Here is a 16,500-nt window from a genome sequence, read left to right as displayed (position 1 = left end):
AAGAAACTGCAAAGAGACACAAAAGAGCTACGACAGGGACAAAACAAACACAAACAGACAGAAAGGAACAAGAAAAGACTCAAAATCACCTCAAAGAGACACAAAACAACTGCAATAAAGGGGCAAAGCAACCAAAAAAGAAACACAAAACGACTGGAAAGACACAGTATTACCTAAAAACCCACAACATATCCTTAAAAAAGCACAAAACGACTGCAAAGAAACACAGAACAACCACAAAGAGATACAAAGTGATTGCAACAAAAAAGATTCAAGAAGAATTCAAGAAGATTCCTTTTACATATCTGTGCCCAGGGGCCCTTTGTCTCATAATCCACCCATTCTTACATCAGGCTGCTGTGGGACATAAACCCATCAGATAGACGCATTCTAAGACAAACAGCCACATAAATATTGTCTTGTGTCTCTACAAACACGTTAAACTTTTAATTGTTATCCACTTGCAGGTAACTCACTGCAGTCCCTCCAGGATTCTGTGGACTTTTTTTGGGGATTGTTGCGATTTGAAATGTCTGATTTTATGGTAGTTTTCCTACAGAAAAGAAGATCCCACACAATGATCTTGCTCAGCATCAGAATTTATTGGTTGTACTAACATTTTAGAACCTCTGGACCTTTGACAGCAGTATTTGGGAGAGTATAGTACTCTTGACGAAGGTCCAGAGGGACTGAAGCTTTAGTATAACCAATAAATGGTGATGCTGATCAAGAGCAGTATGTGGGATCTTCTTTTCTCAAGACTCAAGTGATACTTTCTAAAGCATCTGCATCTGAGATAGTTGGATGTGCGAGTAACTCCTTTGTAAAAAATTGTAGTTTTTCAAAGAAATTGCAATGGACGTTGCAATGTTTCTGGGCACTTTTTCTTTCAAGCAAGTGAAAATTGCAAAAGTTGTTGCAATTGTTTTTTGTATAATTAATTTAAAATCAAAGGCAACTTGTTCCAGTGAGAATGAAACCGCACTGTTCTGAGTTTGTGGTTCATACACTAACGTTACCACTAATCATACAGGTGTAATCTAACTTACCTTAAACCATTCAACACATGCAATAGATCTGGATTCAACAGCTGCTGTCATGCTGATTCGTCTTGTCTGTCGTCCACACGTTGTAGTTATTCTCTGGGTGTGCTTTGTGCTACAAAATTTTACCCCCACTATTGTGTAGAACATCAGGGAATTTCTTTGCACAATCGTCAGCAGTCATTTTTTGGTAAATGTGCAACATACCCTCATACAACAGTCCATAAGATATCCTATATATATATAGTGCCACATGACGTTACATTCTTAATGTAAAGTTACAGAGATTAGGTTTAGGCAAGTTCAGGAAATGAAACACGCTGACGACGTCCCTTAAAATGCCTTAAAGCTCATACAGCTGAAGAACGGTCTCCTGAGGAAAGTCCTGTGTTTTGTGACCCATCCACCGCCCCTACCTGTGTCCTTTCATGACTGCTTTCTTCATTACTCCCATCAGCCCCTTGGTCACGTGATCGCAGCCTTCCAAAACACATAGGTTAAACATGAATCACTGTCTCATGAAGTGTGATATATATGAATGTTGGTGCATTACTTTACATGGTAGAACATTTGAACAGTGCAGGAGAACAGCTTGAAATGTGAGTCGTTCGTGTTGCACATATTTGCACCTTTACAACCAGAAATAAGGAAGTAAGTCTGGTGATGTGATGCTACTTTGATTGATGAAACTAAATGATTACAATGATTGGTCAGATTTGCGGAAAAGTGATTGGACAAAATTAGAAGATGGCACAGGATTCACAGGGACTGGTTGAACCTGCATTAACTCACAGCATCCTGGAGGGGCTGTCTGTAATATCTAAGTCCTAACTGTGAAACCAGTGGACACAGAGATTTAATCCCAAATGCTTAAACTCTGTTTGCATGGTCAACAAACCAGTTTAACTTCAGCTTTGATGGAGGCGTGTTCCCTTCTTGCCTCCGGCCTTTTAAAAGTCAACACTCCCACCTACTCTGAGAATTATCCTCTGGTCAGGTATACTGTAGCTGCAGCTATAAGCCAAAGGTGTCATGCGTCATGCCTGCATAGAGAAAAATACTCTGCACATTCCTCCTCATCAGTCATGTTATTCTTGGCCCTGGGAGCGCATTCTTACACCTGGTCTGGACTCTCTGCAAACCGCCATCCTGTCGTACAAGAACAGTCAGCTTCTATATGGCGCTGACTGCCAGGCAAGGAAAACACATGATGGGCCTTTCAAATAAAAACACACACAGACAAACTCAGGAGTGAAACTGAAGCATGCTTTCAGGTACAGTAGCTGTGTCAAGGCGTGTGGATCAGATCAGGAAATGAACAGAAGTTGGTTTGTTTTTCAAAATAAAAGAGCCAAAAAAAAAATCGAAGTGAACATCCAACATCTAATATTTAGTTTCATAAAACACAGTGACACTAAATGTGTTAAGTGGTGTAAAAACAACTTTAAAAACATTTAAAATGACAACTGTAGCCGAGATGAAGCGATTACAAGAATGTTGATAAGAATAGAGACTAAAGTAAAGCAACACACATATCAGATAAGATAATAAAAAATGATAATAAATAAATGACACACTCTGGATGTATTTGGAAAAGCAGAAAGGTGTTAAATCAAATCATCAAACATCAATTTACACAAGTAACAAACAATTTAATGTTCATTACATTATTTTACATCATTTGTTTTGTTCTCTTTTTTTTATTGATATGCATCTTTGTATTACAAATTTAAAGGAACAACAATAATAATACTGATAATAATTAACTGCTATTGTACTTACAACCAAGACCTCATTAAGTTTCCAGCGACCAACTCCCGTTGTGAAATAATACAGTTTTTTTCCCCTGTTAAAGGTTTTTTTGGGGAGTTTTTCCTTATCCGCTACGAGGGTCCTAAGGACAGAGGGATGTCGCATGCTGTAAAGCCCTGTGAGGCAAATTGTGATTTGTGATATTGGGCTTTATAAATAAATTGATTGATTTTTGGTATTAAATTAAAGCTGCGGTTGGTCACTTTTGTAAATATAACTTTTTGTCATATTTGCTGACACTGTCACTACATCCATAATGAAGTACATGAGACAGATAATCTGTGAAAAAGTCATGTTCTTCTGCCTCCTTGTAGTGTTTCTAATAGCCTTTGCCAGAATCTATTAGGAGGGAAAACAGCCAATCAGAGCTTAGGAGTCTCTAACGCAGCTGTCAGTCATGTCAGTCACTGCTCCTGAACTGTGGTCAAACTGTCAAACTGGGCAGCGCTGATCAAATAAGAATCAAGATTGTGTTACTGCGCTGCCTTTCTCTCACCTCAAATGTTTCCAGAAACATATTTTAGTGTACTGTTTAGCTGTAAAATGAGAACGTTTGTGACCTGGCTGCCATATTGAAGACAACTGAGTCAAGACAAAGCACAGCTGACTGGCTTGAGCAAACGTTCTCAATTTACAGCTAAACAGTACACTAAAATGTTTCTGAAGACATTTTATGTGAAAAATTGTCAGTGCAGTAACAAAATATTGATTTATATTTGATGTGTGCTGCTTAGTTTGACAGTTTGACCGCAGTTCATGATTCAGCTGCAGTAGATTCTTGCAAAATGCCATCAGAAGCACTGTGAGGAAGAGGAAGACACTTTTCCCTACAGATTATCTGTCTCATGTGCTGCTGTGTGGAAACAGTGACACTTTTAGCAACAAACTACAGCTTTAAATGAAATTTTGAGCGTCACATGTGCACAACATAAACTAAACTATATTTTGAAATAGGATCCGTCTACAAGACATGACAACAAAATGTGCTATTCATGCAGTGCTCCCACCTGTTCATATTACATACATATTACACTTTAGTGGGGCAGCTTTCCAAAACATGTTTTTTACAAGTCACCAGATGATCCAAACCAGCTGACATGCAGATGCAGATCTACTCTTTATGTCCCTGGATGGCACGCAGTGAACTTTGGACTTATGGGGACACTTGCAGTCTTGGGCTCCAGGAAGTTCCCTGCTTTGCTCAGGTCTCCATCCACCGTCAGTTTTAGTGTAAATGTAACACTACAGGTTAACTCTACTTGTTTGTAATTTTAACATTTGTCAATAATGTTCCCCTTTATCTCGACTTGATGCTATATTTTAGCTCACATTTTAAAAAAATCAATTTCCCGTTTCAAAAATACGATTTTACTTTGAAAAGTGCGAGCGGAAGTCGCGTGTTTCACCCCGTGTAACTTGCCAACAGCAGAGTGAGATGAGGCGGAGCGGGGTCTCAGCGCTCAGACACAGACACACAGAGAGGAGTACAGCGCACAGATCTCACCTCCTCTTCTCTTCCTCCGGATCGACTCCTCTCCATCATGGATTCTTCCTGGGCTCGTGTCCTGCTCTTTGCCGGATAAACTTTGGACTTACACTCGTATGATGGGAATATACTGTCTGCGCGCTCGGCCCCGTGGATCTATACAGTCTTGATGGAAACCATGTCACCGCAGCAGGGGACCATGGGACAGAACAGGTCCGACTCTCTGACGGGACAGACCAAGGCGCTCCCCGACAATAAAAAGGTACAAGTGACGCTTCTGTGTGGGGCTGATGGAGAGATGACTGTGGGCACGGTTTGCGTTTTTACGCACGGAGTTGCCCGGTGCTCTCAAAGGAGATGTAAAGGAGATAATTATGGTATCAAAATCAGCAGTTCAGCTTGCTTCAAGTCAGGGTCAGCTTTGGACTGGATGATGTGATGGTGATGTGAGCTCTGGTGTCATTGTTGTATTTTGAATAAGCACGTTTTTAAACACTTCTCTGGGTTCATTTTATCTGACTTATATTTTGCACAATTCAGTGTGATTGATTTATCTGATAAATGTTGCTGTCTCCTTTGGATCAGTGGCGCACAGACGTTGTGCAAGTGGAAGAGTTCAGTTTTTCAAGTGTTTCAAGGAAAAAAAGTCTCCGTATTTTTGATATTCTGCAGTAAGATCACCAAATCCTGACTTGGCTGAACAATTTTTACGTAAGAAAAAGTCCCAAATCCCCATTTTACCAACAGACTTTATGTCTTTATGAATGAAGCAGCATCTGGCTGAGCTGTGGTGCAGGATAGGAATCAAACAACACATCAGGATAATGTGCTGATGTTGATTATTTGTTCATCAGACAGGCAGGAGTCAGCATGCAAACACATAGGAGTCATTCCTGCAGTGCGGACTTCTCAAAGTTACTCCTCATCACTCATCCTAAAGCAATAAAAAATAAATAAAAGTAATCATTCTAAAATCGAGTCCTCATCTCTGACTTTGCTGTGAATGCAGTTTTGAACCCCAGTGTTGGCCCCTGACACTGAAAGGCACCTCAGTGATAAAGGAGATGATTCTGGTTCTCCAGCAGCTGGTCGATGAAATTGTAGTAAACAGCGCCCCCACCCAACGCGTGTTTAAAAAGGTGTAACTGCATCTGTCAGCAGGCAGGATGAATGTGAGTTTGAATCTGCCAAAATGGTGCAAAAAGCAGCGATTTGGTGGCAAAAGATTGCGATGATGGTGAAGTCAAGACCTCCAACAGAACCAGCATGAGTGATATCCTCAGATTAACCCTTCTATGATCATATCAAAGTCTGCTTTGTCCTCATAGCTGCAACAATTAGTCAATTAATCAATTAGTCAGAGAATTAATTGGCATTTGCTGATTTCATGCTTCTTAAATGTGAGTATTTGCTGCTTTTCATTGTCACATATGATAACAAACTGAATAGCTTTGGATTGTTGGACCACAGGTGCAGATTAGTGATACATTCCCCTCAATGATTAGAACACAAGCATTCCTCATCCCCAACACAAACATGAAAGTAGCAAAGGGTTTTCATTCCGACACACTGCTAGAATGTGACTCAGAGATGCAACAATTGCTCAGGTGACATAGGTGGTTGAGGTATGCAACTTTAGAAGCAACAGTTGCAGAGAAGGGGAAGCAACTCTGCACAGCTGAAGCAGGAAGTACTGTGACATGTCCAGCATAAACTGATGCAGAGCAAGTGTAAATTGGTGCATAAAACTCACCAGAATGCAGGAAATGAAGTGTCTGACACTCACAGTTTCTGAAGGGAGAATCCCCAGACTCTCCCTCAGCTGGTCGGACAAAACATACCATTTGAAGACGTCACTATTTCCTGACATGTTACTGACAAAATCAAGAAAATAATGGGCTGAGTAATCATTGATGAAACTAATCATTAGCTGGAGCCCTACTTCTTTGTGCCTCGAAATATCTTTATGAGTCATCATCTGCTCAAAGAAAGCTGAGCAGAGGAATGGAGTTGTCACATCAAACCAGCACAGATCTGTTTGCTGTGTAAACTTGGCTACAGATAACATCCAAATCAATGCATGATGGTGAACAGTTACTGTACAACAGCAGCTCTGAGCGCTCTTATAGTGTTGAACACACAATTTCTCCAACCCAATACATCACATTTTGGCACCGGCACACAGTTACTCATGTTTTCTCAGAGTTGTTGTAAGTATTTCAGCGAGTGCCAGCTGCGGGCATGCTGTGAGTAAAATTCTGTCTCATGAATCCACAAATGTTGTAACTGCAGACTCTTTTTTATGAGCAGTTGCTGCAGTTTGTCCTGGTTTGGAGAGTTGTGAGAAATGAGGTGTCAGGCAGAGCAGAGAAAGTGGAGTTTTGCTTCATCATCACTGACTGAGAGCGACTGCATGTATGTATAGTTTCAAACACCTCCCACTCCACACTCAGGATGTGTTGAGATGTTTGTGTCAACACGTTAAAAGTTCATCTTGTCCTGTACTTGACATGCATGACAGGAACATGCATAACACGTATGTATACTGCGTGTGATGTGTCAGTGTTTGTGCTGCAGATTTTACTGAGATTATAACACCGGCGTTTGTTCCAAGTTAGTGCCAACAGTCGATGTTTCCTGTTTGGTTTCTGCAGACGGTCAGCATCATTTGAGACAACAGGGCAACAAGCCTCAATGTTGCTTCATCATGTTAAGTGAAGTGTTGTCATGTCAGTGCTTCATGTGTCTGGTCGCACCTGCAGGGAAAGCAACCATGTCATGTCATGGATGTTACTGTCGCAGTCAAGCCTGATTTCACAGAAAATGTGCTCAGATGTGTCTTTAAAGGAACACTTCACCTTAAGAGCGACCATTTTGATATCAATCACTCACCCCATGTTATGTTGAATTTTTGAGGAAAACCTTGCATGCCTACACGGTGAGCGAAGAATCCAAAAACGGCGAACATTCTACATGAATGGAAGTGAACAGGGTTCGCATTTCGTAACAACAAACTCTCACACCACTCGTGCAGTATAATCCAAGTCTCCTTTATCCAGTCATATGCTCAGTACTTCCCAAGCATGTGCATTTTCGTTTAAACATTACCTGCAGGCAGAGTTCAAACACTCTGGCCCAGGTTTGCTACTCTTCCATGCATGCGATTGTTTGTTTGCACTGAAGTTTAAGCAAAAATGCACGTGTTTGGGAAGTACTGAGCACACGACTGGATAAATGAGACTGGGATTATACTGCACAAGTTTTGTGGAGTTCGTAAACCGATGTTTTGATATAGCTTTGTAGCTGTTTAACGGGATCCTGTTTACTTTAAAGGGATAGTGCACCCAAAAATGAAAATTCAGCCATTATCTACTCACCCATATGCCGATGGAGGCTCAGGTGAAGGTCAACACTTGCAGAGATCCAAGGGGAGAGGGGGTAGCAACACAACTCCACCTAATGGAGGCTGACGGCGCCCCAGATTCAAACGTCCAAAAAACACACCGCAAAATATCTCCATACTGCTCGTCCGTAGTGATCCAAGTGTCCTGAAGCCCCGACATAAAAAGTTGTTTGGAAAAATGTCATTTGAACTCTGTTTTTAGCTACAATGAGGCTAAAAACAGAGTTCAAATTCAGGACACTTGGATCACTACGGACGAGCAGTATGGAGATATTTTATGGTTTCAATTATGTGTTTTTTGGACGTTTGAATCTGGGGCACCGTCAGCCTCCATTAGGTGGAGTTGTGTTGCTACCTCCTCTCCCCTTGGATCTCCGCAAGTGATGTGAGGACTCTAAAACTTCCCCTGAGCCTCCCTCGGCATATGGGTGAGTAGATAATGGCTGCATTTTCATTTTTGGGTGCACTATCCCTTTAATTCATGAAGGATGTTCACTTTTTTTGGATTCCTCGTTCACCGTGGAGGCATGCAAGAAAAACAATGTTTTCCTCATTAATTCAAGAGAACACGCTGTGAATAATTTATGTACAAATGGTCATTTTGTGGGTGAAATATTCCTTTAAAACAGAAGTCTGTCTGGAAATTGTGTGGAAAACTGTTGGCACTGCAGACTGAACTGGGACAGTTTCAAACCTAAATCATAATCATAAAAATAAACTGTTCCCTAATCTCACCCATGATATTTTCCACAATCCATAAACCCAATTAAACTCACTCTCTTACTCTTTGGGGCCTTTTTGTCAGCCTGGACCACCGTTCATCTCAGGCCAGGTTTGGAGAAATAAAAATCGAATTCATCGCTTCTAGAGGAGAGGAATTTTACCCATAAGTTACAGCAAAATGACTCCAGGAAGCACAGTCTCATTTAATATCTCTCACGACCAGATTGAATGACTGCAGTGTGTGTTTAGGGCTCACATGCTTTTGGTATGTTGTAAATAAATTGAATTAAAATAGCTGCGGTGGCTGCTGCAGGGATGCCTGTCATACTTCTTTGAGTCAGCATACAGTTTATCATGTTACAGTGAGAATATATGAGGGATCATAAACAATTATGCAACTGCTGGACGACATATTTCTCTTTCTCCACCACTTAGCTCACTTCCTCTTTTCCTCCTTTCTTTCTTTATGGCTTTAACTTCTCCTTTTCTGTCAGTCAACATCCTCCTTTCTATGAAATTCTCCCCCTCACACACACACTCACACACACACACACACACACACACACACACACACTGGATTTTTGTGTTTCTCTGTGTCTGTATTCCCTGCACTGACCACAGCCACAAACACTGCTGACTGTGTGCTTTGTAACCATCCCCCCCCTCCATAAACATGTTAATCATCTTGCGATGCAAACCATCACCTTTAGCCACCTCCTGCACTGACCCACCTCCTCTCTCTTTCTCTTTCTTCCTCTGGCTGTGTAGAAGATGAAGACCTTGGCCCAGAGACGACAGTCAGCTCCCTCACTGGTCATCAGCAAAGCACTTACCAGATCGAGAAGCACGTCCAGGTATGAGCACACACACACCTGTTTTTCTAACAAAGGGCTGCTGTGGCTGTGATGTCATTGTTGGCCTGTAGATTCTCAGTGGAGCGGTGGTTTTTCTCAGTAGATGGTGTTACAGATATAGCTGCTGCAGAGAGTCAGCACTGTAGTTGTACCTCTAAGATTACTATTTCTTCCATTCTCCTTCAACCTCTGTGTAAACATGTGGCACCTCTCATTAATAAGGCTTTGTAAAGTAATGAGTGAAGCATTTCTTATTGTTTAATAGGTGTTTATCTTCCTCCAAAGTGACAGTGTGACCTTTGCTTGGTCTTTTTAGTAGCGTTTAACTTCTGGACAAATGTACATTTCCTCACAACCTATTCATTTCTACAAATACAGACTTTACAGGTTGTTTAAAGAGATCTTTATTAATGACTTTCCAATATTTGCAGTTGCAGATGAATCACAGCCCAGTTGCCAAATGAAAATGTTGCATTAAACTTTCCTGCAAACCAGGAATATGCTACATTTGTACATTTCATACACTTCATATCAGTGTTTCTAAAGTGACATAGTATATGAAATGACCTTGTCATTGTAAGGTGAAGGGGGATGGCAGATGGTGGATGGCGTGACACCTAGGTGAGACGCCTGCCAAGCGACAGACCATTGTTTGAGACCAACAAACAACAACAACATTTCACGATTTCAACTGAAAACGGTAAACTTTAGTTGCGTTTTGGCCGATCGTTTACACAACAGCGGCGTTTTGGGAACGGGTTCCAGAGTGCAAGTTTTTGGAAACGGCACCGTCTCCGTTGCATGTAAACTTGCAATATGCAGTTCCTCTGAAAACAGACTTTGTCGCACTTGCGCATTACACTTCCAGTCACAAGGCATGCGCGAGAAAGTTGACCATCACAACAACAATGGCTGACTCCCGAGCTCTGCTTGTGCTGCTCACCCTTTATCAACGCTTCCCCATCATAGTGTAGATTTACTATAGCAACTCCACCTCGTCGTCCGTCCAAACAAATGTCATTTTGTTTGTTCATACAGCACCGCTCTGTAGAAGGAAGCGTAAGCGCCACACCGCCAACTACTGGCCTGGCATGTATACTGCCATGTGCACGGCGATTGTTATCAAAACGTTGTCGTCTAAACGCGAACTTTATTCAAAATGAAAATGAAAAACGATTTTGACTCATCACTTTGTTTCCAGCGGCTTTTCAGCCACCTAACGTGGGTATTTTTTGGCGACCTGTCACGTGTCACCTTCCACCGGTGATAGTGCCACTAAAAGCAGCCGTTTTTACCAAGACATTGCTGCGTCTCCTGCCGGGATGGCACCACAAAAAGGAATTGGTTCCTACCTTGACATTGCTGCATTTCCAGCTGGGATTGTGCCACCAAAATTGAGTTTTTTAAGCCAAAATATGATCTTTTCTGAACTATAACCAAGTGATTTTTGTGCCTAAATCTGACTGCACGTCAACCACAATGTTGCCAAAACGTAAAGAAATATAAAGTTTCAATTTATCTGCGACATAAAAACATACAAATGTGAAGTATCTGTGGTTTGCAGTGGTTTACAAAGCCATTTTTTCTGGCATTATTTGCTCATTATTTATCGTAGCCTTAATCAATGTTTGTCTCTGCAAACTTAATGCATTTTCATGAATATTTGATGCATTGACTCACAAACTGCTCGTGTTTTTCACTGTGGTCCCTCAGCTTTTCACCCTCAGAAACACTGACCCAGGGTTGTAAAGGGGCAACAGCAGAGATGAGTAAAAAGCGAAGCTGGCAGAATTTGTAAAAAGTTTTAAACTGACTGAACTGATCAGATATTTTTGCAAGATTCAGCCAGTTCTCCCACATGAACTTGAATGTGTCTCAGACATCAGAGCTAAGAGGCTGGCCTCCCTGACTCATTCATGTCTTAGAGGGGGCTTAAACACTTAGTTCTCCCAGAGCTATCAGGCTTTTCATCACCCTCGTATCACACAAATCCCTTCCTCTTCCTTTAACATGCTCGGAAATAAGCCATTACAAACCCCTCGGGGAGGGTCTTTATTTACAGGAATCTTAGTGTCATGTGTCTTTGCAGCGTTGGGGGGTTTAGAGAAGGAAAACAACAGTTTAGGAAATTTGAGGACCTTTTTGTCTTTGATGAAATCAATTTGTTACAGAGGAACAAACAGCTTGAAGTTAAATCAAGAAGTGCCAAAAAGAAGTCCCTGTGGAGCGATGTTTCTTAAAGTACTTTTAGGTGTTAAAGTTTGGGTTTTGTGCCAAATGATTAAATGCCTGGTGATGGAGGTTGTGGTGCGACTGTCCGACATGTCTATAACGTGAGTGTGAGCTGGTGGCAGTTTGTAGTGTTTGCAGAGGGAGTTCAGGCTCGACTGCAGCATACCGAACTGTGAAAATGGACCATTTAGAGGGCTCGACTGCAGCATACCGAACTGTGAAAATGGACCATTTAGAGCAGTGCTGAGGGAAACACTCTGCACTCTTATATGGGTCAGTACTCCTGGGGCAGTGTGTGTGTGTGTGTGTGTGTGCTAAAGTGCTAAAGTTTGTAGACACAGGGGAAGGGCGAGACAGGCAAACTATTGAGTGAAAGTCACTTAGTCTGACCAGTCTGTGTGTGTGAGTCTCAGGAGGTATGGAGCCAGGACGCTCAGCTGTCACCTCTAACCTCTGACCTCTCGTCAGGAGGTATAGGGGCCAGTAGAGGTCACCTGGGGTCAACACACACCTCTGCTGTCAGTGAGTGTGTGAGGTGTTCATTCATGTCCGGATGTGGTGATGTGTGTGTGTGCAGGGGGAGAGACATGAAATTACTGTGGTCAGGTGACTCACAGTAGGTAAAGGTGAAAGGTCATGAAGTGATTATTGCGAGTGTCAATCAACAGCATTACTTCCATCGTCTTTAAAAAGATTATAATTGATTTTTGTTGTTGTTGTTGTTATGAATTCATACTTGTTTGTTAAAGTTCCCTCAGGTTGTCTTCATGCTTTGGTAACTGTTGTACAACAACTTTAAAACCCTGAAGTCCTGTTAATACTGTTTTAATGGCTGCATCAGCTCTGCCAGCAGTACTTGGCAGTGGCTTAATCATTATTGCATTACCCCTGTGCTCTTTATCCAAGAGCAAGACTAAATATCAGGAAACATAAACAGAACTGATTTTTATTAAAATAAACTATGATTGGTTTCCTTGTAAAAACAAACAACAGATAAAATGTGTTACAATCAGCTTTATGACACACAGTATTACTCTTATTATAGACAGCTGCTGTAAAAACAGGAACATATGGGGAAGTCAGTTTCGTTTAATTTTGTTTTCGATAGTCCGACGCTCATATATTGGGAACTAAGCAGTTGATTAAGAAAGACAAAACAACAAAACAAACACTGTCCAGTCTGCGCACCACCTGGGACAGGTGACTGATCAGTTGCACGACGGATAAGAGAAAAATTGTGTTGTGGATTTTGGGATGAACTGTCTCTTTTAGCTAATATTGGATGACCTTCTTTATTATAATATCGGACTATTGTAGTTGGGAGCGTCAGCTGGATGCCTGGAAAAATGCATCTACACACACAGTAGCATAACAAGAGGGAGTTTCATATATTTCACAACTTAGATTTCTTCCTCTCGTCTGGCTTTGAGATGACTCCTTCTTTTGCTCATTCTGTCCTGCCTTTCCCATCAGGCCAAGAGGCGCTGAAAGACTCCCTGGCCTCCAGCTCAGCCACTTACATCACTTCCACACACACACACACACACACACGGACCTCATCCAGAAGTATAACCTCATCCCTCAGCCTCGAGGCGTACAGTACAGAGTATTACGGGTTCAAACTGCAGTAGATCCCCTCCTCCTCCTCCTCTTCCTCCTCTGGCAATGAAATCTATACTGCAGGGAGGAAGGTGGCTGCACCTTAAAGCATAAAAACATGTGAATGGCTCCCAGCCCTGACCTCACACTCCCACTTACTATCAGCCGCACAGTGTCACCGCACAGTGACACACACACACAACAGCCTCTCTGTCCTTTCCTCCTGCACACACACGCACATTTTCATCATTATAGTTGTGAGGATATTTACTGATTTTAATCTCAGTCTGAAACCTAAATTCCAACCCACATTATTAAGCTTTGGATTCTAGTTGTTTGAGGTTATTTGGTCCTCAAAATGACACAGGAACACACGCTCACGCACACATCATGCAAAAGACATTTCCTGGTTTTAATAATGAGCTCTGTTAAGGACATCATGGCTGACAGCCCCTGCTCACTTGTGTTTTAATGGGTGAAAAAAAGGAAGAGTTTCACTATTCTGACCTCATCCTCTGTGTGTGTGTGTGTGTGTGTGTGTGTGTTCCCTCTGGCTGTATGGGGAGCATTGTGTGTCAGCCAGGGATGACATTATGGTTTGCCTATGGAAATGATCTGGCGCAGTCGGAGCCGCTCTGGGTGATGTGAATCAGGTGGAAAAAGGAAAGAGACAGAAAAAGATGTGAAGCAATCGGTTCAATTTTAAAAATCTAGAAGCCTGCTATGATGTTTCTTGCTTCAGTGTTTCTTGCACTTATAGATCTCATGTCAGCCTCACGGTGTGGGCAGGACAGTGGTATCTTGGATTTACCAAGAAGAAGTTATGTGTGTAATTTGAAATGTATCGCTCGTGGTGATAAACTCATCGACAGTTACCACCTGACTCTGTTGCTCAGGTCTTTAGAAAATTTTAACCTTTTTCCAGCTTGTCGTTCCAGTTTTATGGCCCACAAACTCCACTCTTACAAATTAAATTTCCAGTAGCAGCATGACAAAATGATATTGATTTAGCCAAAAATTACCCGGATGATCGTGTAGGATTATCATTGGGCTCATAAAGCACTGCAGACTTTTGCCAGACAAGCCCTATAATTCCAGTTTAGTGCTCTGATAACTTGAATGGAAATAAAATGATTTTATCTTGCAGCTCTTCTAGACACTACAAAGTTTATTGAACCAAATGGATTAGATCTCAGTAGTGAAATGATTCATTTTGTTGGGGCTGTGACGCTCAAAAAATGTATCCACTGATTTACAGACATCGCTCGTCTAGAGTAAGGCCCAATCCCCTAGCCATTGTCCACTACCCCTCGGCCCTCGAAATGAAGCAACGAGGGTTAGGGGTTGAAATCTTTCCCTAGGAATTGGGACACCACTCACTACGTCACCGCGTCGGTTACGTTCACGCATACGTAACTATTGTAAACAGGAAGCTGCGAGACATCTACATTTCCAACCGGCATCTACAATGGAGTCTTCAGTTGAGTTAATCCTACCTATCGCATTTGCCGCATTCGTCATGCTTCATTTGATGAACGACAGACGACAGGGGACTTATGCTAGCTAGCTAGCTAGCTAACATTACGAGGCAGCATAGTTATACTAGCTGGTGTGTTATCGTAATGTGAAAAATAGATAGTGCGAGCTAGCTAGCTAACAAGCAACCTGACGACTGTAACGTTAGCTATGTATGAACTTTTTTCCCCGTCTCTTGCTCGGTGGGAGCCATGGTGACGTCTACCCCTCGCTGGCAAGTCAGCATCTGAAATCCCTCACTCCAAAGGGCTAGTTTCATACCCACCACCCCTAGGGGTAGGGCCAAGGGCTAGTTTCATACCCACCACCCCTAGGGGTAGGGCCAAGAGGTAGGGCTAAGGGGGGGTATTTGGACAGGCCCTAAGTCTATGGGAAGAAATCTCATCTAATGGCATCATGTGACGCACTTGAGAGTTGTAGTTCCACTGTTTGGCCACTATGAAAATCGGCTTCAAAGCATGCTGCACTTCCTGGGGGCCTGTGGCCAGCAAGCTACCCATAACCTCAACTAAGATTAGCCAGCTAGCTGTAACTTAGCTACTCTACACAGAACAGACAAATATAGCCTCATGTCAATTGAAGAATATACATATAACATATATAAATACGAATACATTTAGTTATAATTGGAGCATTCAGATATCCACTGTGTGATGTCTCTGTTGTCATCTCTACTGCGGTTTCGTTCGAACAAAAGCTGCCACTGTGGATTTGGGAGATGGCACAGCCTGGTGTGTGTTTGTGCAAAATGACATCTTCTCTAATCCACATGTTAACAGACACCCAGTCTCTGTGACACACATACACTGAGCCATCAATTGATGCTTGTCTGGACAGCTTTTATCTGAGAGAAAGAGGTCAGACTGCCGGTGATGCAATCCACCCGATGCAGAGACACACACGAACAAGTCCAATGGACGACTTGCAGTCAGACACACACCCTCTGACTTTTCATAAATTCTTCTGGACACACACACAGCATCAGTGAATCACTGTCACATCTCTGACTCACCTCTCTTACTGTGTGTTGTTGTCCCAGTCAGAGCTCACATGTTGCATAAGAAACAAAAGTGAGCTGAAGGTTTCTCCTCCAGCAGAATATTTGTGTTCGTCCAGTTCCCTTTGGTTTGATGCCATAAAAACTTGTGACTTGTGATGTGTTGGTGGCCTTGAGTCTGATTTGATACCAGAGGCAAATAACCTGCAGATACACTGATGACACAGATGCTATTAAAACACACATAAACACACACACAGTCCTTTTCGGGGTTACTAATAAAGCTGAGCAGATGGACTCTTATATAAGTGTGTGTCAGTGCTGCCCTGAGGGACGCCGTCTGCTTGGTCATGGTGGACTATTTAACTGCTAAGCTACTGGGTGCAATAAGGTCACTGATATTTAAAAACAGATTAAACTGAATGAGTGAGACAGCAGAAGTAGAGAATGAGAAGCAAAAGTGGGCTGAAAGAGGAGAGTGGGATGATGGACGTGTCAGCAGAGCAAAGAAAAGTGAAGACGAAAGAAGAGCTAATCAGGGAGAGTCGGACGAGAGAAAGTTGCAGCTGTTTTTCCAGCTGTTGTCCTCAGGGTGTGTATTTACAGGTGTGTGTGTGTGTGCGTTGTGTCCTTGATTTCAGTTGTCTCTCCCATCCCAGCCTCCGTGATTTAAGCACTCAGTGAAACAGATGTGTGTGTAAGTGTTCGCTGCACCAACACAAGGAGTGATGCAACAGCAGCAGCAGACATGTCGGTCCACATGACCGATGCAGCTCACTGCTGACTGGGCCCTGTCCAGTTTCGCTGCATCTATT

General features: G+C 42.3%; 2 protein-coding genes across 3 annotated transcripts in view; one reads left to right on the top strand and one right to left on the bottom strand.

Moving 5' to 3' along the window:
- Positions 1 to 16,500, bottom strand: part of il1rl1 (interleukin 1 receptor-like 1) — a 331,020-nt gene that overhangs the window by 78,952 nt on the left and 235,568 nt on the right. The window lies entirely within an intron of this gene.
- The window catches only part of arhgap20 (Rho GTPase activating protein 20), an 85,840-nt gene that overhangs the window by 34,818 nt on the left and 34,522 nt on the right, over positions 1 to 16,500 (top strand). The window contains exons 1-2 of one of the 2 annotated variants that reach the window (XM_050049193.1): positions 4,324 to 4,603; positions 9,236 to 9,321. In XM_050049193.1, coding sequence (XP_049905150.1) covers positions 4,511 to 4,603; positions 9,236 to 9,321 — 179 coding nt within the window. In that variant the 5' untranslated portion in view covers positions 4,324 to 4,510. Of the gene's footprint in view, positions 1 to 4,323; positions 4,604 to 9,235; positions 9,322 to 16,500 lie in introns of those variants that run through there. The other variant, XM_050049191.1, reaches the window with a different exon arrangement.

This window comes from Epinephelus moara, chromosome 7 (assembly GCF_006386435.1).
Source record: "Epinephelus moara isolate mb chromosome 7, YSFRI_EMoa_1.0, whole genome shotgun sequence".
Taxonomy (NCBI): Eukaryota; Metazoa; Chordata; class Actinopteri; order Perciformes; family Serranidae; genus Epinephelus; species Epinephelus moara.
This window is presented reverse-complemented; position numbering and strand designations above follow the sequence as displayed.